The 25,236-nt window shown below is 46.2% G+C and overlaps 2 protein-coding genes across 5 annotated transcripts in view; one reads left to right on the top strand and one right to left on the bottom strand.

Moving 5' to 3' along the window:
* The window catches only part of LOC137438969 (guanine nucleotide exchange factor DBS), a 161,978-nt gene extending 157,822 nt beyond the window's left edge, over positions 1 to 4,156 (bottom strand). For 2 of the 4 annotated variants that reach the window (XM_068134488.2, XM_078767574.1), the window contains exons 1-2: positions 3,664 to 3,821; positions 3,360 to 3,502 (exon numbers count right to left, since the gene is read on the bottom strand). In XM_068134488.2, coding sequence (XP_067990589.2) covers positions 3,360 to 3,502; positions 3,664 to 3,689 — 169 coding nt within the window. In that variant the 5' untranslated portion in view covers positions 3,690 to 3,821. Of the gene's footprint in view, positions 1 to 3,359; positions 3,503 to 3,663; positions 3,942 to 4,128 lie in introns of those variants that run through there. The other 2 variants (XM_078767573.1, XM_078767572.1) reach the window with 2 other exon arrangements.
* A 106-nt stretch (positions 4,157 to 4,262) lies between these two features.
* Positions 4,263 to 25,236, top strand: part of LOC137438971 (coagulation factor VII-like) — a 54,243-nt gene continuing 33,269 nt past the window's right edge. Inside the window, exons 1-3 of the mRNA XM_068134491.2 lie at positions 4,263 to 4,591; positions 4,997 to 5,160; positions 10,945 to 10,969. Coding sequence (XP_067990592.1) covers positions 4,516 to 4,591; positions 4,997 to 5,160; positions 10,945 to 10,969 — 265 coding nt within the window. The 5' untranslated portion in view covers positions 4,263 to 4,515. The remainder of the gene's footprint in view (positions 4,592 to 4,996; positions 5,161 to 10,944; positions 10,970 to 25,236) is intronic.

Here is a 25,236-nt window from a genome sequence, read left to right as displayed (position 1 = left end):
CCGAGTGCTCGCATCGGCTATCCGTCGCTCTAACCGCTAACCCGGTTACCGTCGATGCTTCACCGACATGCTCACACGCATACGCTACCCCTTTCACCCTCACCGAGCTCGGTGCTCCAACGCCGTCCGTACATTCCACCAACGCACTCCCTGTTACACACCACACATCTCGTGCACACTCGCTGTTCGCACACTCCCCTGCCACCTGCAAACTCTTTATTTGGTTAGTGAGCACATAATCATGATTTGAACACAGACCTTGCACATACTCCATCACTTCCTCCCTTATCTCCTTTTTAGTTTCCCTCCGTCTCTTCTTAATTTCACTCACCCCTTCTTCCACCTCCTCTAATTTTTCCTTTACCTCCTTCATCTCCCTGTGCGCCCCCTCTATCTCTTCCTCTAACGCCACTTTAACCGTTTCTATGTGCGTCCTCACCTCTCGGTCCTTCGTCTCCATTACTTCTGTCACCTCTTCCAACTTCTTCGTCAACCCCTCATGTACCATCTGACATTCCTTCTGTGTCGCTATTAATTCGTTCTTAATGTCTTTTTGTGTCGCTTTTAACCCCCCGATTATTGCAGTGTTCTTTTCCACTTGGTCCACTAGTTCCTTTTGTCCCACTGTCAGCTGTTCTACTCCCCTCGTCAGACCCTCTATGCCCCCTTGTAACCTCGCCGTATTATTCATCACTTCTTTCTCCATACGCTTTTCACCTCACTTTACCTCCTCGCGTACCCCCGAGACCTCCTCACTTACACCTCGTCGTATCTCCTCTTTCATCTCCTCCCTCTCTTTTGTAGATGCCACCCTCATCTGTCCCAATTCATCCCTTTGAGCATCCACTTTGGTTTCTACCCCGATTATCACCTCCTCTATCTGCTATCCCATTTGTTTAATTTCTCGGGCGGATTGCTCCCCTATTTCCCGCAATTTGCCTTCCATCCTATTTTCTAGCCCCCTCAACCCATTTTTCACCTCTTTTATCCCGTTGTCTAACCCCTCAAATTTGTCATCTAACTTCCCAAATTTCTTGTCTAATGCCTCACCGGTACCCCTCGCTTCGTCCCTCATTACCCCCAATTGCTCACTCTGAGCCCTCGCTTCATCCCTCATTACCCCCAATTGCTCACCCATTTCTCTTTGCTCTCGGGTGGACTTATCGCTTTGAGCATCCATTTTTGCTTCTAGCCTCTCCATAAGGGCCCCCATTTGTAACAAAAAAAGGTTCGAATCCACCGGTGGCGCTGCTACAGTCGCGGGCACGGTCGCCGTAGCCATGTGCGAGGTGCCATTTTGCGCGCCCGTAACCTCGTGCGCGATAGCGCCATTTTGCGCGCCTGAAACCTCCTCAACCACATTGCCAATGTTCTCCTCATTGCTCCCCTCCATTTGATCCTGGGTTACTCCTAACCCCTCTTCTAGCTCACCCACCTGCATACGATCGCCTTGACCAGCCATGGCACGATTTCAAAATTCGGGTTTTTCTTTAAAAATAAAACAATTTCCAGCAGCTCGTAATTTTGAGCGCGTTAAGCGCGCTTCGGGTCCGACCCCGCTCCCAACACCAATTGTTACGCCAATTGTACAATTGTGTCCAAAATTTGGGCTAAATGAATTTAGTCCCAGGTCCGAATCCGACACTCCTGACACCAATTGTTACGGTCCGCGGTTAAGGATGTAATGTTTGCCGAGCGGAGGCACCGCGACCTAACAGTTTCCCCGATTCACCCGATTCACTCGAACGTTGGCCGTATCGCGCCACAGATATTCAATGAGGGAAAAGACAAAGACGACGGATGTGAAGAAAAGGAATAAGAAGACGAAGCAAAGGTTGAAAATACTACTAAATTTATTTACTATGTACAGGCTCAAAATAACCAAGGAGAAGGAAAGATAATAAAATAATATACAGAAGCTTTTAGAGACACAGTGAAAATACTAGCTTATACAGACTTAATTAACTACCCAGGACAGAACAAACAGAAACGGACTCACACGGGGAATGATGATAGGGATGGCAGGTGGATGTTTTGAGGGAGAGGGAGGTCCAACGGGTCCTGCAGCACGATCGGCGCATTGGGCAGCCGCCGTTCCTTCGCGACCCTGCTCCAAACTGCCGTCCAGGCCCCAAGCGGCTGTCGAGTGTTGTTGCTGCTGTGGACGCTGCTGCTGGCGAGCAAGGCGACGAATAGCAGGCTTTGTGCTTCCCTGGATGATCTCCTTTGAACAAGAATCACTGCTGGATGATCTCCCTTCTCTCTCTCGGACCCCACAACCCAGCTCTTTTCTTTGCACCTCACCACGCAGCTCAGCCTTGGACCTCACAACTCAGCTCTCTCTTGGACCCTTTTACTCAGCTCTCCTCTGACGACCCAGCTCTTTTCTTTGCACCTCACCACGCAGCTCAGTCCTGGTCACTCTTGCGCGCGCGCTTTTATAGCGCCTCCGGCGATTAAGCCGCCGGCCTTCAGGACACGCCCATCGGTGTGCTCACCTCGCCCCTGGTTGGTCGCGCGACCCTCTGGCTCCGCCCTTGATGACGATGGGCGGGCACGCCTTTCTTCCCCGACCCTGCCTTGTGGCCAATGGCGGCAATTGTAGTTGGCAATGCGAATGGCAATTGACGAAAGGGGAAATGGAGGTTTTGGGAATGGGAATGAAGGATGAAGGGAATCTATCTCTTTCACTTGGTGCAATGGAGTGTCATTCTAATGGAAGACAAGGCCTTACCCTAAAACACATAATAAGGATATAAACTACTGAACAAGGGTATTATAGTGTCCTTCAATGGATGCTTTATGGAATTAACTACCGGGACGCCCTTTTTACCTTTACACAACTCTGGAGGCAGGAGGGGCCATATTCAAGCAATATTACACAATCAAAAAAATACAATCCTCATATCCGCAACAATATATATATATATGTTTTTTTTTCTATGTTTTTTTTTGTTTTTTTTGTATACAAGATCGAGACTCGTGTAAGAGCTAACATTAATGACAAAAAAAACAAACGAAATCATAAGACAAAATAAAGGGAGGAGGAGACACGATGGGGACAGAGGCGGAAGCACACAAGTACAACATTTGAGAGCAGGGACATCGGGAGATCTGTGGGAGGGAGAAGGCTTGGGGAGAGGAGTCGTGGGCAGAGGAGGTGGGGGGTGAAGGATGTAAAAAAAAACACATGGAGTAAAAAACAAACAAACAAAAAACACATGGACACTGCTAGGACTTCCAGGAAAGAAGTCGGTATTTCAGAAAAGTGGCTCTGGGGTGAATTAACGGAGGTAGAAAAGATCAAGGTTTTGGATGGGGAAAGATAAGAGATGGTGGTGAACAGCTGTTTTAAAGACCTGGAGGGAGGAGTGGGATTGAAGGGAGTGTGGGAGTTTGTTCCAGAGGCGGGAGAAAAGAGGAATGAAGGAGTGAAGGGGAGAAGAGAGTCTTGATTTTGGCAGTTTCACCATACGAGGGTTGCAGGCAGATCTTGTGCGACCTGTAGGAATATTTGGGGGACCATTGCATCTCATTTGTACACCTTTTAAAACACCCCTCATAACAAGCATTATATTATATGCATACAGCTCCTCTCCCAAACCCCCCCCCCCTCCCCTAGGTATCCATTATGTTGTGCAGAAATAGCTATCCCAAACCCACCCTCTGCCAGGTTGGCTCCCCAGCATTTCCAGGGAAATGAAGAGCCGGAGCCCTCCATGACCCCATCCTCAGATCGTTGAACGTCGCAGCTGTTCTCGTCGATGTTGTCGGTGTGTGAGAGGGGAGGGGAGTGCTCACGTTGCCGGTGCAGGTGCGTTTAATCACTCCTCTCGCCTTTCAGGACAATATGGAGGACAACGATCGCTCTGAGTCGCAGCTTTCCCATCACAGACAATTCTTGTACAGATACAAATACATTCGTGAGTCTTCAGGAGGATCTGGCGAAGCAAGAACATGGAACAAGGAGGAGTCAAAGGGAGTGAAGCAGCTCCCAACCTTCAACCTCATCTTCACGTGGTAAAAAAATTATTAATTCCCCAAAAGTATAATTACCCAGTGATGTTTTCTTTCATGTTTATCGTACTAGACGCAATAACATTGTCTGTTTCTAACAGGTTAACTCACCAACGCAGCTTGGATCACACCCACCCCTTCCACCCATTTGAAAAAGCTGCCAATGCCCCTGACATGGTATCACGTGTCACTGTTTACAGACGCCGCATTGATCCACATATGTTCAGTGAACCTCCAGGGATACCACTCTGACCCCTAAACTCTCAGTGGTCACAGAAGGTCCATTTAATCCAAACACTCCTCGACCATCGTAAATATTCGAGATTAAAAATTCCTCCCCAAGACTTTGGTCGAAGCGAATTATTAGAGGATCAAAGGCTGCAAAGTATCGATCCACACCGATCGCCCCCTCCGCCCCCCCCCCCCAATCACCGGACTTTGCTCGACCCTTGAACAGTGGGTTTTGTAAAGGGCAGGCAGGCGTTTGTTTTGGAAAACATGGTTCCTCGTACACTATGGACGTCTGTCCTCTTTCTTCTGAGCCTAACATGCAGGACATGTACAGGTGGACAAGGTGAGAGCCTTGTTTTGTGCGTTGAAGATGTCTGCGGGTGTTGCTAAAGGGTCTTGCTGATCCACGAACCCAATGGGGAGAGGGGAATCTTTACGGGCCAGTAGGGGCTGTCCATCTCGAATTGATTTCCTTACTGGATCATTGTTTTTGCTTTGGAAATGTTCAGGTTGCCATGAAAGCAGAAGAACCTGTTTCTTTCAATGGAAACTTGGCTTGGGTGTTCACCTTGATTTTCCCGTTTCATACAATTGTCTCTGCATTTACATTTGATATCGATTTGATTTCTTCATAATCATCGTGGAGGGTGCAGGGTGTGAATTGCGATGTTAAAATCATAAATGATGAGCTGTGCATGTCCCTCGTAAATGATGAGCCATGAATAACACCAATCGCTGGGTCTGTGAGTGTTCCTGGGCTCCAGAGAAGCGAGAACCGTGTTGGGTTCGAGGAGAGTGAGAGCAAATTCCTTTCTGGAGGAGACGAAGCTTGGCTCACTCGAGAGAGAGTGCATCGAGGAGGAGTGCGACTTCGAGGAAGCGCGGGAGGTGTTTGAACACACAGAGCGAACGGTGAGTCCGAGTCCGGAGAGTTGTCCATCATCCATCGGATAACAAGCTTCGTACTCAGACCTGTGTGGAATAGAACAAAACAGGGAACGCAGGGGTACCAGCGCAGCTGTGTTGATGTCCAGATGGTCATTTAAAACATTTGTGTCCATCTGCCATTATATTTCTTGGGCAAATCACATTTCAAAGTTGACTTCCAAAGCCAGACACTGACTGAGCATCCTCCATTGTGCAAAGTCCTTCCTTGGCACACCTGAACTCCTATTCACCTACAAGGTAGCTTGATGGAGGACTGCTCTCCCCCCTGGGCTGACTCCCTTGCCTCACATCTCGCTCAGCCTGATGCTGTATAAACCAAGACCTTCAAGATTATTGGAATCTACCATGACGAAGCTGCGCCTATGGGCTCATCACTACGCCATCGCTGATAGGTCGGTGGTCTCTCTGTCTTCTACTGCCTCCTTTCTGGTTTTGTACCCTATGCTCTTAGATGTCTGCAGGGTTCCCCTATGCACCCCCACCCCCCTCCCAGTTTTCTACAGGGCACACATGGTCCACCATCTTCCCCTTCTGGTGAAACTACCTAAATCCAGGATCACTGCTCATCTCCACTCATTCTTTCCTCTTTTTTCCCCACATGTGGTACCAACAACATAAGCCTGGTGTTGGCTTAGCGGTTAGGGTGCCGGCTTGGGATCCTAGGATCCGGGGTTGAAATCCCAGTCGATCGCTGAATTAATGCCAGGGGGGTTGACTCAGCCTGTCATCCTTCTGAGGTCGGCAAACTGAGTACCAGCTCACTGGTAATTCCCTGTGTGGCACAAGAGGCAACCAACAGGGTTGGCAACAGGAAGGGCACAAGAGGCAACCAACAGGGTTGGCAACAGGAAGGGCGCAAGAGGCAACCAACAGGGTTGGCAACAGGAAGGGCATCCGGCTGTAAATAATTGCTTCAAAAAGGGGCCACGGTGCCCAAAAAAGCCAACCCCTGCTCTGCGGGGTAAAATGGCCTCTAAAGGCAGTTCCTGTGGTACCAACATCCACATTGTCTTCAAGACAGCTGTTCATAACCATCACAGAACGTCCCCAATCCAAAACCATGATCTTTTCTCCCCGTGTTAACCCCCACCCACCCCAATCCTTCATCCTTCCAAATTTCTAGTTTTCCCTCCTGGTAGTTTCCTTCTGTATCCATCTTGTCCGCGCCGTGCATCCTCTCATAGCCCATTCCTCCCCACATCCATTGTTTGTCCAAGTCTCCTTGTATTTTGGCCTCTGCAGTTGTTGTTTCCCCCCTCTCTCTACTATTCCTTTTTTCCTGCTGTGTCCTGATCCGTTCAGTGTACTCGTCGTAGCTCTTCCACAAGCCTCGACTATGTTTACAAAAAATATAGATAAAGCTGGGTGAAAGATGGACGATGACCCTAAACTGGAATGTCGAGGTGGGTACAAAGCTGGGTGACAGATGGGTGGAGAATGGATAGGAATCCAGAGGGTGTGGGTTCAAAGCTTGGTGAAAGATCGGTGACAACCCTGGTCTGGATCCAGAGGTTGTGGATTTCGAACCAGGTTGATGACTCTGGACTGCAATCCGGAGGTGTGGGATTTAAGCTGGGTGAAAGATGGGAGATGACCTCAGACTGGAATACAGAGGTTATGCGTACAAAGCTGGGTGACAGATGGGTGGAGACTGGATAGGAATCCAAAGGTTGTGGGTGAAAGATGGCTGGAGACCCTGGACAGGAATCCAGGCGTTGTGGCTGTATCGAGTGGTTTATTATAACATGTATAAGGAGTGCTGTGGGGGTCAGACCATAGAGTCATGTGACTGGTTGCTCTTGCAGATGTATTCTGAGTCTATGAGTGGAATAACCGGTTCCTATTGTTATTAAAATTAACCAAACAAGTCACCAGGACCCTTCTGTGAACAAGGTAACCTTTGGTTACAAGCAAAGGTGTCGTAGCAAGCCACCAAATCCAACTCCACCTGCTGATGCTTCTGGATCTGCCCAGAAGGCTGGTGTACTTTGTTGGCGTTGTGGTGGTAATCATGAAGCTTACAAGTGTCAGTACAGGAAATATACCTGTGGTGAGCAGGGACAGCTGTGGTAAGCAGGGACAGCTGTGGTAAGCAGGGACACTTAAAATGCTGTTGTCCTCAATCCAAGTGGAAGAACTTGTCTTCTGATTATCACATTGCTGTGTATAATGATGCAGTGGACGATAGGTCACAAATTGGTCATACATTGGACACAACTTGTGGCCAAGACACAAATGATGAATCTTATGAAGTCTTCCATTGGAGCCAAGAGCTCTGTTGTCTAATTATGGTTGATGCAGCAATCGATGACATCCCGGTAAAGATGGAAGTTGATACCGGTGCTTCTAGATCGATCATGAATGAGAGTGCATTCATCTCCATTGACTCTCCGAGAAAGGTTCCTGCACTCCACCCACGACCTGGACCACCTGGACTCTGTGTCTTTCTCCTGCCAAGGTGGAGAAGTTTTTGTCAAACCTCGACTCTGATTCTGCAATTGGACCAGACAGCATCAGCCCACGGGTCATAAAATCCTGCTCTTCCGCTCTATCTCGCCAACTCTCTGTTCTCTTCACCCTCTCTTTTTCTCAAGGTCATCTGCCAGCATCTTGGAAATCAGCCAACATTACCGCTTTACACAAAAATGTGCAAAAACAGATCCTTGCAACGAGAGACCAATCAGCCTGCTCCCAATAATCAGCAAGGTTATGGAATCAATCATCGCTGCTGACATCAAATCCTTCCTCTTCTCCAATGGCTTGATCTCAGATCATCAATTTGGATTCCGACCAGATCATTCTACTCTGGACATACTGCTTCGGCTGTCTCAACAATGGAAAAAAACAATAAAAAATAACCACCTTTAGAGGCCATTTTTCCCCGCAGAGCGGGGGTTGGCCTTTTTCGGGAACCGTGGTTGTTGTTGTTTTTGTTGGTCCCCTTTTTGAAGCAATGTTTTACGGCCGGATGCCCTTCCTGACGCCAACCCTTTTTGCCGCCTTTAACGACAAACAGGGAATTCCCAGTGAACTGGTACTCAATCTGCTGTCTGCTGTCTCAACAATGGATGGAGATCCTTAATGCCAAACAGAAAATCAGAGATGTCTCCCTTGACATATCACGTGCCTTCGATACGGTCTGGCACCCCACTCTGCTCACCAAATTCTCCTCCCAGGGTATCCATGGACATCTCCATGCATGGCTTGCAGACTTCCTCTATGGTCGTAGTCAACGTGTGGCCCTGAATGGATTTCTCTCATCTTACCTTCCTGGTCAGGCTGTTGTTACTCAAGGCAATGTTCTGGGGCCTGTGCTTTTTCTGGTCTGCATCAATGATCTCTCCGACTCTCTGGAAAATCCTCTCTATCTCTTTGCTGATGACTCCACTCTCTGCCGCTCCATACCTCATCCCTCAGATCGGCAGTCTGCAGCCTCCTCACTCTCTGCAGACCTGGACAAAATCACAGACTGGGCAAACAAGTGGAACATGTCTTTCAATCCTGACAAATCTCACACTCTTACTGTGTCTCTCCGAAAAGACTGACTGGAAAACCCTCCCATCTACTTTCTCAACAATCCTCTCCAAGAAGTTCTGTCACTCAAGCTCTTGGGTCTCACTATCTGCCATGATCTTTCCTGGGAAAACCACATTCCCAAGCTGGCCTCCAAAGCCAGTCGCCGACTGGGCATCCTCTGTCGTGCGAAGTCCTTCCTTGGCACACCTGAGCTCCTCACCACATAAAAGGCTTTCATCCACAGCTCAATGGAATACTGTTCTCCCCTCTGGGCTGGTGCTCCTGCTTCACACCGAGCTCGGCTTCACGCTGTTGAGACCAAAGCTTTCAGAATCATTGGAATCTCCAGTGATGAAGCTAATTCCGAGGGCCTTTCACTCACTCACCGCAGGCAGGTTGATGGTCTTTCTGTCTTCTACCGACTGCTCTCCGGCTTTTCCCCTCCAGCTCTGTCTGTGCTCTGTCCCCCAAATATTCCTAAAGGTCGCACAAGATCTGCCTGCAACCCTCTTATGGTTGAACTGCCAAAATCAAGACTCTCTGCTCACCTTCACTCTTTCATTCCTCTTTTCTCCCGCCTCTGGAACAAACTCCCTCACTCTCTTCAATCCCGCTCCTCCCTCCAGGTGTTTAAAACAGCTGTTCGCCACCATCTCTTGTCTTCCCCCATCCAAAACCGTGATCTTTTCTACCCCCTTAATTCACCACAGATGCACTATTTTGAAATTCCGACTTCTTTCCTGGAAGTCCGAGCAATGTCCATGTGTTTTATACCTCCCCTCCCCACCCTTCCCGTGCCTCCTCCCCTCAAGCCCTCTCCCTCCCACAGATCTCCCGATGTCCCTGCTCTCAAATGTTGTACTTGTGTGCTTCCCTCTCTCTCCACATCTTGTCTCCCGCTCCCTTTATCTTATGTTTTATGTGTCAGTTTTTTTTTTGTGACTAATGTTAGCTCTTACACGAGCCTCGATCTTGTATAGAAAAAAAAAAAAGAAAAAAAATGTCGTCGACCTTGTGTTTTGCTCAACTATCGCACCGGACCTCATCTAACGACTGGTCGGTCGCTCACCCACCAAGCTTCTAATGGCCTCTGGATTAGCAACAACATTGTCATTAGTGCACCCGGATGTAACGGTCCAGAAACGTAATCACGAACATGCATCTGTATATCGTAACTTACAGGTCATTGATCCTGTATACAGTATGCATAGAGATAGAATTCTATATGTGTTACCCAGTGGTTATCTGGCATTGTGATCGCCAACATTGACGAGACGATGATGTTTCTTGTGAAGCTGTCAAATGCATGCATAAACATGTTGATCAACTTGGGTTGCATCACGCAGAGCCAATAGTCCGTGGGCTGAGTAGGGTTTACATGCACCCCCCCCCGCCCACCCCACAACTTCACTTCCCGGGTATGTCCATGTACCCCCCCACCCTAGGGGTTAGGAAAAACCATGTTAACAGAAAAAAAAACTCATTCCCAAGGTACCTCCCACGCATATTTTGATGTTACCCCCCCTGTATCAGTGATTTCCGAAAATTAGGGGTAGGCGAATTTCAAATGGCCATAACTTTTTTACCTCGTCATCCTATGGTTGCACATGACCCCTCAAAATGTTTGTCCTGGGACCCTCTTTACAATGATATGTGTTATATGCAAATGAGGTCACTAATGAGGTCACCAGAGGTCAAACTATGAGGGAATGAGTTTTTTTTCTGTTAACATGGTTTTTCCTAACCCCTAGGGTGGGGGGTACATGGACATACCCGGGAAGTTAGGTTGTGGGGGGCGTGCATGTAAACCCTACTCAGCCCACGGACTACAACTATTGAACTGGCTCACGGGCCTATGTCAACCACTCCTGTATTAACACTACCGGTGATTGAACCTGGTATCCTTCCTCATAACAACAACACACGTGGTGCTCGTCCAAACTATGGTTGAACCTCGTGCTCTCAAGACAACTAGAAAGGGACACCTAAATACAACATGTGAAAAATACTATTACCCACATTTCCCCAAACTTGATAAGGGAATAAAATTGATAGAGGAGAGCAAGGGGATGGGGGGGGGGGGGGGGGGGGGGAAAGGGAGGGAAGTGACAGGCAGGTCACACGATTAATATTCCTTGTTCCCTACATCTTTGCTCCGTTTGCAATTTTTGGTCCAGAACATGTTCACTTTGTCTATGTCTGACACTGATTTGTACCTCTTTGCGCTTGCAGAACGAATTCTGGATTTTATATACACGTAAGTTTATTGCACAACTCGATAATCCAGTAAATAGTCATTTTAATAAGTAATATCCACGCAAATGAAAAACAAATCATTTTGTTTGTGTTTAAGTTTCAATTTTTAAAACTTGGACTAAAGCAAAGCGGAAGTTCTCTCCAACTTTGAACCAAGTTCAGCTTTGTGTTCAAACAGTACAAACAGATTTGTTCTCTTTGAGTGACAAATCACAGACGCTAAGACCATCGCCTGAGGGTCGTATTTGGAGAAGTTTAAGGAGGGCTCAAGGGTTACTAGTGAACCCATGTGACGATGGAAGGGTTACAAGTGAACCCATGTGACGACGGATCTTTCTTTTGCAGGAACTTTAACTGAACTTTTTTTCAACAAACGAAAGCTTTTGCTTTTTAATTTTGAAACAAAATAATCAGAGCTCTTTTAATGTCTGCTACTACACATGGCTGGGAGCTTGGAGCTCTCCATGGGCCCTCTAAGACCTCACTACGGCCTCTATACAGCCACCCGAAGGCTACAGGCTCTCCATGGCCAGTGTAATAGTCAGGTTCACTATGTCAATAAATTATACTTCGTTCAAAATCATGGTACATTAGCAAACCTATACATTTTTGGAAAGGTTATAGCAGAAGGAAACTAAAAATCAATGTTTACATTTGGAGAGATACCTGTATGGCGGCCATTTTGGATTTTCAAAATGGCCACTGTAAAATACATATTTTGTTCTATTTCTGCCTCTAATTACCCTAAAAACTTTTTAAAATATACTAAACCTATATATTCAGGGACAAGGAATCCAATGAAAGTATCAAATTAGCGCTATGGGGAATGGTAAGACACGAATCAAAGGTTTTGAATTGCAAAATACTGTCTTTATATTCGCGATAAGTTGCATAATCAAATACATGTTATCATTTTGTACAGGCAGTTAATAACATCAAAATGTGTCACAATAATTCATATCACCAAACATACACAGGCAGTCAGCAAAATCATATATACACATGCAGTCAGTATAACTTCACATCTACACAGGCAGTCAATGACAAAATATACACAGGCAGTCAATGGCATCAAACATACACGATTACAGAATATGCCATTTAGAGTTCGTCATCACTGTCCTGTGTGTCGTATCCGACAATATAGTCCGCATCGTTTTCACAGTCCGTTCCATACAAGCAAAGGTCGGTCAAATTGATTGGCAAATCGAATTGGTCGATCGAATCGAATTCGATGAATCGAATCGATCGAATTGGTCGAATGGTCGAATGGTCGAATGGTCGAATGGTCGAATGGTCGATCGAAGCGATTGTTCGAATGGTCGAATGGTCGAATTGGTCGAATGGAATTGGTCGATTGGTCGAATTGGTCGAATCGAATTGGTCGGAATTGGCAAATGTAAACATTGATTTTCTGATTTTCCATGTAATAACGTTTCCAAAAATGTATAGGTTTGCTAATCTACCATGATTTTGAACGAAAAAACATAGTGAACCTGACTATAAGTACATGTTGGATTTTGATGTTGTTGCTAAAACTCCAACGAGAATTGGATGAAAGGAATACTGTACTTTCATCAAATATGGATGTGGCACAGACCTAATGATATAAATAGCCCTTTCCACGTTACCTTGTGTTGTATATAATGGAGTAAATATTATGTTTTATTTCACCGAATGACCACACAAACTTCCCTGGAATGTTAAATTATTCACCAAGCTATGGTTATACATTTCCAAGAAAAGGCTGATGGGAATGCTTCATTACTATTTTACATGTGCACTTGTAAACACCACACATGTAAATATAGCAAACCCTGATAACCTGCAGGATTCAAGAGGCAAAATGACTTCCGATTTCCATCACAGTCCAAGCATCTCCTCAGCATTGTTTCAGGAAATACAGTCCGTGCTGGTGAAGTTTCCTCCACCAGCAGGATCGACGACACGGTGAAACACGTGCAGGGTGTTCAAAACTCTTCAGAATGAGATATTCATCAATCGTCTGATCCAAGAAACACCAACTTTGTGTATTTTTCAATAAATCGATAAATTAAGCGAGATGGTATTCATAGAATATTAACCCTGCGCAGTCAACTTGGTGCGAACCAACTCTTCTGTTTTTGTTGGGGTTTTTTCTTTGTAGGGGTTCTTTTGTAGGGGTCCAATATGGCTGCCAGAACACGCGAGTGATGAAAACATCAATTTATATTCTCTAATATAATTGTTGCATCGATCACACTCAAGAAATTTCAAACTGATCAGACTACGCATTGTCTGTGTCGAATTGTGACCTCACAATTAAGGCACCGATGAAGTCATTGTTAACAACACTTGTTATTCCCCATGTGGAGTTCTTTACAATGAGCCATGTTTAATTTTTTTCCATGGAGCGGTTTAGGAGATATAGAGGTGCAACGTCTTTCGATTTTTCCAAGATGATGCCTGTACCATGTGACCTATAACGTCATAATTATCACTAAAACATTATTCAGGAGGAGGCGCTTCTATGGCAAAAATTTCGTTTCCATCGGACTAACAGTTGCAGAGATTTTTTTTCATACAGATAAGATCAAGCGTTGTACTTGTCAAATTATGACGTCATAATTTAGACACCAATGACATCATCATAAACATATCTTATTCCCTATGGGGAGTACTTCACAATGATCCATGTTTCAATTTTATCCATTGAGCAGTTTTGACGATAGAGGTGTTGTTTTTTTCGAAAATTGCGTCCTTACCGCGTGGCGTATGACGTCATAATTCTGAATAAAATTTTTATACAGGCGAAGGGGAGCTCCCATGGTAAAATCGGACCAAATGCTTTGTGTCAATCAGACCAAAGGTTGCTGAGAAAATGAATTTTAAAAATGCAGATATGCACGTATGTATGCAACCGATGGCCTAACCCTGCTTTTCACTTCGCGAGCGCAGGGTAGTTAACAAGGGGATTTTTACGGCATAGCCCACAGGGCAAAGCCATCTAAAAAAGTGTTTGTCTGTCCGTATGTACACTCCATGCCCAAAAGTATGCAGACACCCCTTCTAATTAGTGGATTCGTCTATTTCAGCCACACCAATTGCTGACAGGTATATATAATCAAGCACACAGCCATGCAATCTCCATAGACAAACATTGGCAGTAGAATGGGCCATATTGAAGGGCTCAGTGACTTTCAACCTGGCACCGTCATATGATGCCACCTTTCCAACAAGTCAGTTCATCAAATTTCTGCCCTGCTAGAGCTGCCCCGGTCAACTGTAAATGCTGTTATTGTGAAGTGGAAACGTCTAGGAGCAACAACAGCTCAGCCACGAAGTGTTAGGCCACACAAGCTCACAGAACGGGACCGCCGAGTGCTGAAGCGCATAGTACGTAAAAATCGTCTGTCCGGTTGCAACTCTCACTACCGAGTTCCAAACTGCCTCTGGAAGCAGTGTCAGCACAACTGTTCGTCGGGAGCTTCATGAAATGGGTTTCCATGGCCGAGCGGCCGCACACAAGCCTAAGATCATGCGCAATGCCAAGCGTCGGCTGGAGTGGTGTAAAGCTTGTCACCATTGGACTCTGGAGCAGTGGAAACGCGTTCTCTGGAGTGATGAATCACACTTCACCATCTGGCAGTCCGACGGACAAATTTGGGTTTGGCAGATGCCAGGAGAACGCTACCTGCCTGAATGCATAGTGCCAACTATAAAATTTGGTGGAGGAGGAATAATGGTCTGGGGCTGTTTTTCATGGATTGGGCTAGACCCCTTAGTTCCAGTGAAGGGATATATTGACGCCACAGCATTCAATGACATTCTAGATCTAAACAATCGTGTGCTTCCAACTTTATGGCAACAGTTTGGGAAGGCCCTTTCTTGTTTCAGCATGACAATGCCCCCGTGCACAAAGCGAGGTCCATATGGAAATGGTTTGTCGAGATCGGTGGAGAAGAACTTGACTGGCCTGCACAGAGCCCTGACCACAACCGCATCTAACACCTTTGGGATGAATTGGAACGCCGACTGCGAGCCAGGCCTAATCGCCCAACATCAATGCCCAACCTCACTAATGCACTTGTGGCTGAATGGAAGCAAATCCCCGCAGCAATGTTCCAACATCTAGTGGAAAGCCTTCCCAGAAGAGTGGAGACTGTTATAGCAGCAAGGGGGGGGGGGGGGGGCAACTCCATATTAATGCCCATGATTTTGGAATGAGATGTGTGATGTTCGGGTGTCCACATACCTTTGGTCATGTCGTGTATGTATGTATGTATGTATATATGTATGCATGTCCCCTAAAATGTGCACCAATCAGAGCTGAGGATCTGGTCACATGACAGGAGTGATGTGATGTGATGCCATTCCGGCGGTACAACGGCTGACCCCTCACGCCGCCATTTTTATTCCTATGCCGTTCAGGCCGAACATATCGTTGAACCTGTCATGTATCACAATCTACATGCTCTACCTTTACGATTTTCATTGTGTGAAACACAAACAAACACGTGAAACACATTAAGTAAAACATGTGAAAATAAGAATCTTTTTATAACACTCGATTGTTATCGTGGCTGTGGTTGTTGTTGTTTGTGGGTTTTTCTGTGTAGTTTTTTTTTATTGCTTCGCAAAATATCACGACTGTATATAGAGTTTTGTATGCTCGTTCCTTGTCCTGAGGTGTTTCTCCTGTCGTAGAATAATAAATGTTTCCGTTCAAACTGTAGCGTGAATTAACCATACATTAGCGCTTCTTCCTCTTCTTCAAACCGCATAGAGGCTTTTAGTTTCAGAACTGGCAAATTGGTGCTTAAACAAACGATTTTTTTTAATGGTGTAGATGTTTGGTTCCTGTGTTTACAGCGTTTGTCTCTCCGTATGTATGTATGTATGTATGTATGTCCCTCACATATTTATCCTACATATTGGGTGAGTTTTATAGCCGACAATTACGATTCTGAAAGGTAGAATGCAATTCTATTTGGCTTTACCAGTTGTGTTTCTTTCAACACCCTTTAGGGAACGTTCATATATTACGTCATAGACCTGGTTCGGGCAAATTAACACATTTGATGATTTGGGGGAACTGAAATTATGACAACAGGGTAATGATATATGACGGATAGGGGTGGGGAGAGGGCGGAGGTGGCATGCCCACAGATCATATATAATTGGTGTTGGCTTAACGGTTATGGTGGAGGGCTTGGGATCCTAGGTGTAAATGACAACATCGTAGGCTATAATAATATTTGCCGTTAGTGGTTGTTAAATATAGCCTCATTATATGATACTAGTGGGGTCACCCGTGGGAATCCCACGGGCATGGACGTGTGTGACATTTGGACATCTTGATTTAGATGCTGCACATTAAATTTTACAAAATGGTTACTGGCAATTCATCAGATCCAGAAATGGTGTAATGAACACAATTTATATATTTCACATAATATGTGACCCCTCACTCCTCTCCACCTGACACTCTCCTCTCTCCACCCTCACGCCTCTCCAATCCCATGCCTCCTCACACTGCCCTCCAATACTTCCTCACACTCCTCTCCAATCCCTCACACTCCTCTCCAATCCCTCACACTCATCTCCAATCCCTCACACTCCTCTCCAATCCCTCACACTCCTCTCCAATCCCTCACACTCCTCTCCAATCCCTCACACTCCTCTCCAATCCCTCACACACCTCTCCAATCCCTCACACTCCTCTCCAATCCCTCACACTCCTCTCCAATCCCTCACACTCCTCTCCAATCCCGCCTCACTCTCCTCTCCAATCCCTCACACTCCTCTCCAATCCCTCACACTCCTCTCCAATCCCTCACACTCCTCTCCAATCCCGCCTCACTCTCCTCTCCAATCACTCCTCACTCTCCTCTCCAATCAGCCATCACTTTCCAACCCCTCACACTCCTCTCCAACCCCTCACACTCCTCTCCAACCCCTCACACTCCTCTCCAACCCCTCACACTCCTCTCCAACCCCTCACACTCCTCTCCAACCCCTCACACTCCTCTCCAAACCCTCACACTCCTCTCCAAACCCTCACACTCCTCTCCAAACCCTCACACTCCTCTCCAAACCCTCACACTCCTCTCCAAATCCTCACACTCCTCTCCAATTCCTCATACTCCCCTCCAATCGTGCCTCACTCGCCTCTCCAATTGCTCCTCACTCGCCTCTCCAATCGCTCCTCACTTGCCTCTCCAATCGGTCCTCACTCTCCTATCCAATCGGCCCACACTCTCCTCTCCAATCGGGCCTCACTCTCCTCTCCAATCGGCCCTCACTCTCCTCTCCAATCTGCCCTCACTCTCCTCTCCAACCCCTCTCCAATACCTCCTCACACTCCTCTCCAATACCTCCACACACTCCTCTCCAATACCTCCTCACACTCCTCTCCAATACCTCTTCACACTCCTCTCCAATACCTCCTCACACTCCTCTCCAATACCTCCTCACACTCCTCTCCAATACCTCCTCACACCCCTCTCCAATCGCGCCTCACTCGCCTTTCCAATCGCACCTCACTCACCTCTCCAATCGCTCCTCACTCGCCTCTCCAATCGCTCCTCACTCGCCTCTCCAATCGCTCCTCACTCGCCTCGCCAATCGCTCCTCACTCGCCTCTCCAATCGCTCCTCACTCGCCTCTCCAATTGCTCCTCACTCACCTCTCCAATCGCTCCTCACTCCCATCTCCAATCGCACCTCACTCGCCTCTCCAATCGCTCCTCACTCGCCTCTCCAATCGCCCCTCACACTCCTCTCCAATACCTCCTCACACTCCTCTCCAATATCTCCTCACACACCTCTCCAATACCTCCTCACACTCCTCTCCAATCGCACCTCACTCGCCTCTCCAATCGCACCTCACTCTCCTCGCCAATCGCTCCTCACTCTCCACTCCAATCGCTCCTCACTCGCCTCTCCAATCGCTCCTCACTCGCCTCTCCAATCGCACCTCACTCGCCTCTCCAATAACTCCTCACTCTCCTCTCCAATCACACCTCACTCGCCTCTCCAATCACACCTCACTCGCCTCTCCAATCGCTCCTCACTCTCCTCTCCAATCGCTCCTCACTCGCCTCTCCAATCGCTCCTCACTCGCCTCTCCAATCGCTCCTCACTCGCCTCTCCAATCGCTCCTCACTCGCCTCTCCAATCGCTCCTCACTCTCCTCTCCAATCGGCTTTTTCCCGTCTCGTTTCTCTCGTTTGTCTTCCGTCTAGTTCTTTTTCTTGCTGCATCATGTTCAACTTTGCATTGACGTTCGTCGACGGACTCGTTCGTCCGTCTCATTCGTTTTCTTGCTGCATCCTGTTCAAGTCTGCGTTCTTTATCGACCGTCTCATTCATTTTGGAAATGGAAGTTTCCATGCAACGCATGAATTGTCACGATCCTCAAGAGGAAGTGTCTCGTAATCATCAAATGGCAAGTAAATTACATTGTGAAAATTTTATGATTTCAAATAAACCTATTTAAAGTGTATGCGCACATAAATAATAAAAATAAAACGAAGAAATATCTCTCGGTAATTTCCTGAAACATGTTTTACTTCCGGATAATAATGTTGAATGAAATAAGAACGAATAAATATATGTCGTTTTTGTGACGACTGTCATCAAAAGTAAAAGTAATATATCTTAACGGAAAAGAAAAAGCGAATTTTTAATATATGTCGACATTTTCCACGACTTATTTTAGGCGGTGTATTTTCGTGTATCATCGTGGCGTGATTTTTATAAATATATATCTCGGCAATTTCCCATGTGTGCGTGAATGTTCTCAATTATTTCTGACACCGAGTCTAAAACCATCCATAAAAATTAAATCAGATGGTGAATTCGAGATAAAATCGTGAGGGTGACTCAATGAATGGGCTTTAGTTTACAGGCCTTTGAGAAATCATTTCGTTCTATAAACGGAAACTTTCATGGGATTCTCTTCGCGTTTTTTTCCAACCAAGTCGAAAACGATGTTAGCGACTGTTAAAATTGAAATTATATATCGAATTAGAGTTGAAATAAACCTGTGTGAGAGAGAAAGACAGCACGGGCCTAACTGAACAGGCCTCAAAGCTATTTGAGTTAATAAAATGGTGGATATTTGTTTACATGAAGCCTCTCCAAGAATGGGTGGAGCTACTCTGTAAACAGAGTAAGCCACACCCCCAGACAGACAGACAGACAGACAGAATCACCTTCGCCTATTATAATATAGATATTTTCATTTTCGTTGTACTGCAATTGGTCATGTTCAATTTAAGCAACTGATGTCTTGATTGATTTCTGACGCATTTCCGGTCATACAGTACGTCGTTCTTGGCGAGGACCGCATCGCAACATCGCGACTTTGTACCATGTTCGAAAATAGTCCGAACAGCTTTTATTCATTCGCCACACGTCTTTGAACGGAGAATGACCTATAATCCAAGCACAGCAACTCGTGTTTAGAGCCCAGCATAAAGAGGCAACAGGTTTTGTACGGTGTCAATAGGAGTTCGAAACTTCCGTATGGTGTGCAAGCGCTGTATTGGGAGAAGAATAAAGTTCAAGACGCCCGTATTGAGATCTGCTAGTGATTATGCTGAGGCATCTGCAGTAGAAACTTGCCTTCAACTCGGGACAGAAAGCGTAACCAAGGCGATTGTGAGCTTGTGGTACTTCGGAGGCAACGTGAGGTCGGTTCTTCAAGCAGTGCTGCATGAAGAAGTAACATTTGGGAGTCGGTCCGTTCGTCGGGACAGCAAGCCACCTCATGATAGTGTTCTGCTGACCATTCGACGCCTGATTGATGGAGTTTTTACCCACAGACAAAACACGTTGACTTCTCGAGTCTTCATTCATCGAAGGTTGGACCGAGTGTTATAGCTAACGTTTTAAAGGTGACGTTCACAGTGCTCAGTAGGTTCAATCCTAATTCATACGGACTCAGACACAGTTTATGCGCTTGTGATGTATGTCTGTGGTTGAATCCATTTGTGTATATCATTTCAACACAAAGTCATGAACTGTTACATTTGAAGTGATTTGTTAATGGATGCCAAACAAAATCGATTGTAACTTGAATAGTCAGTTGGTTGTCACAAATTGTTCCAATAAGATTTGTTTGCTTATTCATTTGTAGCCAAATTTATTTGGCTAAGCGGTTGATTTTGCATAGATTGATGTAAACTATCTCGAATCATAATCTGTGTTGGAAACTGTTCAATGCTAGCCTTCTCCCCACTTAACTTGTCCATTTTCCCTCTAAGTCAGTGAAGTCTCGGTAACATGTCAGGCCCTAGTGGAAACCCCATTGTCCCAGAGAGTTAGAAGGGCAAATAGAAGCTCTTCAGGACTAAGTCACACAATTCCGAGAGGTACTGGAAGATGAAGAAGATGAAACTAAGAGGAATTGCATAAAAAAGAAAATAAAAGGGTGGGAACAACAAATTAGTGACCTCACTAATACACTTAGTGACCTGGATGTGTTGGGACCCAGGAGATCGGGTCGAGATCGTCAACCAACCCAAAAGGTAGTGGACATGGAGAGGGAAAGAGAAAAAAGAGAAAGACGACTAATTAAATTATTCCACCAGAAATATGAGGACTGGACGGTTGCAACGAAGGCCGGGAGATAGGAGCTAAAGGGATTCTGCACAGAGGACTCGCTTGACTCAATTGCTTTCTCGTTTCTGAAGCATTGCGATGAAGTCACCAATGCATATGAAGCACTTCGCCAAGTTGGCCCCCCAGAACAGGAGAAACCTGTACATGTGTTGCCATCACAGATCAACTTGTTAAAATCGTTAACGAACAGATGTTGAATGCCAACAATGAGAACACCAAACAACTACATCATCTCCTATCCAAGGACAATAGACATTCCATTTTCAGTTCTGTGGCACCACAATCTGTAGCTAGAAGTCGATCGAGCATCTCTCAAAGTTTGTCAGCCAAACGTCTACAAGCTGCTGCTGATCTCGCTGCACAGGAGGCTGCTTTAAAGGCACTACAAGACGGGGAACATAAAGAGGCCGAAATGGAAGAGCTGCAGCGCAATCATGAGTTGGAGCTGGGGCGGAGACGCCGAGAGATAACCCGCATGGAAACAGAGAAAGAATTGGAGATGGCGTGTGATAAGCTCAAGGTATTTAACGAGGAGTGCCACAGTCTGGTATGGGACAAAGATCTTGGAAGTCTGAGGTGTGGTCTTAGGAGCTTGAGGCTGTCTGCACCACAGCGTGTCTGTCACCAACCGGCACCTCCTCTGATAAAAGAGGATCACACTGCATCTCGCATTCAAGCCTTTCAGGACAACATAATGCTAAGTAAGCTACCAATCCCAGAACCATTCGTGTTTAACGGAGATCCTCTTCAGTTCATTGAGTGGCAAGCCTCCTTCACATCTCTCATTGACATGAAGAGCATCTCATCTGCTGAGAAATTGTTTTATCTCAAAAGATATGCAGGAGGATCAGCACGGAAAGCTCTCAAGGGCACTTTCTATCGAAATGACGCTGAAGCCTATGAATATGCTTGGAAGAAATTAAAGGAGCGCTATGGGCAGCCGTTCATCGTCCAGAAGTCCAGAAGGCATTCCGAGACAAGTTGTCCAAGTGGCCAAAGGTTTCTCCCAATGATCCCACCAGATTAAGAGACTTCTCCGACTTTCTAAACGCATGCAACGATGCAATGACACACGTAAATGGTCTGAAAATTCTCAACGACTGTGAGGAAAATCAACGGTTGCTGATGAAACTGCCAGATTGGGTCATAGCCCGATGGAACAGAAGGGTGACAGAAGCAATTGACGATGGTTTCAATTACCCAGATTTCGGAGAGTTCACGTCATTTCTCGCAAAGGAAGCTAGGGTTGCTTGCAACCCTGTTTCATCGCTTTATGCATTGAGGCCTTCGGAGTCAGAGAGGCTGCCCACAAGAGAACCTCGTCGCAGCAAGGCCAGCGTCTTGGCAGCTACTACGAAAGAAAATACTTGGACACACGAGAAGGGAGAAGTCAAAGCAATATGTGCCTTTTGCCACAAAGAGGGCCACCTGATCTTCAAGTGTGCCACTTTCGCTGCCAAACCAATGGAAGAGAAGCATACCTTCATCAGGGAGCAGAGGATCTGCTTTAAATGTCTTAGAAAGGGACACCATTCTAGGACTGCCGCAAGCGCCACACTTGTGAAAGGTGCAAGGGAAGGCACCCAACGTGTCTCCATGAAGGAAATTACAAATGGGAGCAATTCCATAAGAAGGAGGCTCCATCTCAAGTGGAAAGTAGTGCTCAGGATGAAGTTAAGTCGGCATTGTCTCTTAGAGTGACAGTGGGAGGATCCACGAGCACCTCGACAGTCGTTTCTGTGTGGATTTCCACAACAAGCAATCCTGGTACAGAGAAGCTTGTTTACGCCCTTCTGGACACCCAGAGTGACACAACATTCGTTGACGAAGGGATCAGTGAAACACTGCAGGCCGACACAAGGCCTGTCCGACTGAGGCTGACTACAATGATAGGACAGGACTCCATCATTCATTGTTCATCGGGATCCACGAGCACCTCGACAGTCGTTCCTGTGTGGATTTCCACAACAAGCAATCCTGGTACAGAGAAGCTTGTTTACGCCCTTCTGGACACCCAGAGTGACACAACATTCGTTGACGAAGGGATCAGTGAAACACTGCAGGCCGACACAGAGCCTGTCCGACTGAGGCTGACTACAACGATAGGACAGGACTCCATCATTCATTGTAAAAGAGCAATTGGACTGCGAGTGAGAGGATTCAGCTCCGCCACTCATATTGATCTTCCACCTGCATATACAAGAGACTTCATTCCAGTTGACCAGTCTCATATTCCAACATGTGAGACTGCCAGGAGATGGAGCCACCTGGCCGCCATTGTCGATGAGCTTCCATCTTTAAAGGAATGTGATGTAGGAGTCCTTATAGGGTATGACTGCTCCAGAGCTCTGGCACCTCGTCAAGTTATGACTGGACAGGATAATGAGCCATATGCCCAGAAGACTGACCTAGGTTGGAGCGTCGTAGGATGTGCATCACCTCGTGTTGACACCGGAGACGTCACTGGACTCTGCCATCGGATAACAGTCAAAGAGCTCCCAGCGCTGATGCCTTCAGATGCCATCCGCTTGTTGGAGTCGGACTTCGCAGATATGAGACATAATGAAAAAAGTGTCTCTCAAGACGACGTGCTATTCCTACACATCCTTGAAAGGGAGATCCAGCAAAATTTGAGTGGTCATTATGAGATGCCCCTCCCTTTCAAGACATGCCCTCATCTCCCCAACAACAAAAAACTCGCCCTGATTCGTCTGAAGCATCTTGAGAGAAAACTCGACAAGGACGAGAAGTATCGCGAACATTACGTTAAATTCATGAAGGGAGTAATCGACGACGGTGATGCGGAGAAAGCGACAAACGAACCCATGCCAGGAACTGCATGGTACATCCCTCACCACGGTGTCTACCATCCCAAAAAGCTCGGTAAGATCCGGGTAGTCTTTGATTGCTCGGCGAAATATGAAGGCACTTCACTCAACTAACATCTTCTGACTGGACCGGATCTGACTAATGGCCTGTTGGGAGTTATGTGCAGGTTCCGCAAGCATCCAGTCGCCATCATGTGTGACATCGAGAAGATGTTCCATCAATTCCATGTCAAGCTTGAAGATCGTGACTACCTTAGATTCCTGTGGTGGGAAGATAACGACACCAGTCAAGAGCCTGTCAAGTTCAAAATTAAGGTTAATTTGTTTGGGGCAACGTCCTCACCTGGATGTGCCAACTGCGGGCTCGAGCATCTCGCCAGGCAGCTGGAAACTGAATTTCCTCTGGCTTCAAAATTTGTCAAATTTGTTTTGGGCTAACCCCCGCTCTAGCAGGGAACATGGCCTTAAAATGCGTGTTGTTGTTGTGTTGTTGTTCAAAATTTGTCAGCAGGAATTTCTATGTTGACGATGGTGTCACTAGTGTGAAGGACACAGGAGGGGCCTTAGTCTCGTGAAGGAAGCTAGAGAACTCTGCTGCAAGGGTAGCTTACGTCGCCACAAGTTTGTCTCCAATGACAGGATCGTAGTGGAAAGCATTACCCCTTCAGAAAGAGCCACTGACATCAAGAATCTCAACTTGAATTTTGATGATCTGCCTATTGAGAGAACTCTTGAAGTGCAGTGGTGTGTGGAATCAGATCAGTTCAGATTTAAAATAGTTCTAAGGGACCAGCCTTTGACTCGTCATGATATTCTTTCTACATATGCCTCACTTTATGACCTTTTGGGATTTATTGCCCCCTTTGTCCTCATTGGCAAGCGGATTCTCCAAGATATGTGCAGGCAAGGAACAGGCTGGGATGACCCACTTAAAGAAGAACTTTGCCCAAGGTGGGAACGCTGGACAGAGGATCTTACCAATCTGGAGAACCTCACTATTCCCAGATGCTACCAACCTCCGAGATATGGAGAGATCCTAAAGGTCGAATTGCATCACTTCTCAGATGCAAGTACCACTGGCTACGGACAGTGTTCTTACCTCAGACTCGTAAACAAAAATGCCGTTGTTCATTGCTCGCTTGTCATGGAAGACGTTCATGCAAGAAGGAGGTGGAGAAGGGTTCAATTTCTCGCCAAACAGTTTTGGAATAGATGGAAACGCGAATACCTCTCCAACATAAGCAAAATACAGAAATGGCATACTCCAAAAAGAAACCTGCAAGTCGGTGATATAGTCATTGTAAGAGATGATGATGTCGCTCGAAGCGAATGGCAACTACCTAGGGTAACTGAAGCATTGGAGGATTCAGATGGACTGGTGAGAAGAGTCAAATTACTGAGGAGCAATCCAAGTTTGGACAGACAAGGGAAACGTACTTCCGAACCTTCAATACTCGAACGTCCATTCCAGAAGTTGGTTCTTCTTCTAGAGAATGAGTAAGATCTGTCCCCTAAATCTCGAATGGCATATGACCTTGGACCGGATGTTAGATATTTATCGTGTCTGTTGTCTGCTATGAAAATGACTCCCGATTCCTCTTCTTCCAGACCGTGATTTTGTCTGGTGTATTATCTGCTTTAATTTCGGCAATTGCCTTGAGGAATCATCCGCAATTTGGTGGGAGTGTAAATGACAACATCGTATAATGATATTTGCCGTTAGTGGTTGTTAAATATAGCATCATTATATAATATATTTTCATTTTATTTTTACTGCAACTGGTAATGTTAAATTTAAGCAACTGATGTCTTGATTGATTTCTGACGCATTT

This window comes from Myxine glutinosa, chromosome 13 (assembly GCF_964187855.1).
Source record: "Myxine glutinosa chromosome 13, kmMyxGlut1.1, whole genome shotgun sequence".
Classification (NCBI taxonomy): Eukaryota; Metazoa; Chordata; class Myxini; order Myxiniformes; family Myxinidae; genus Myxine; species Myxine glutinosa.
Note: the sequence above shows the minus strand (reverse complement) of the source record. Positions and strands in the feature narration are given on the sequence as shown.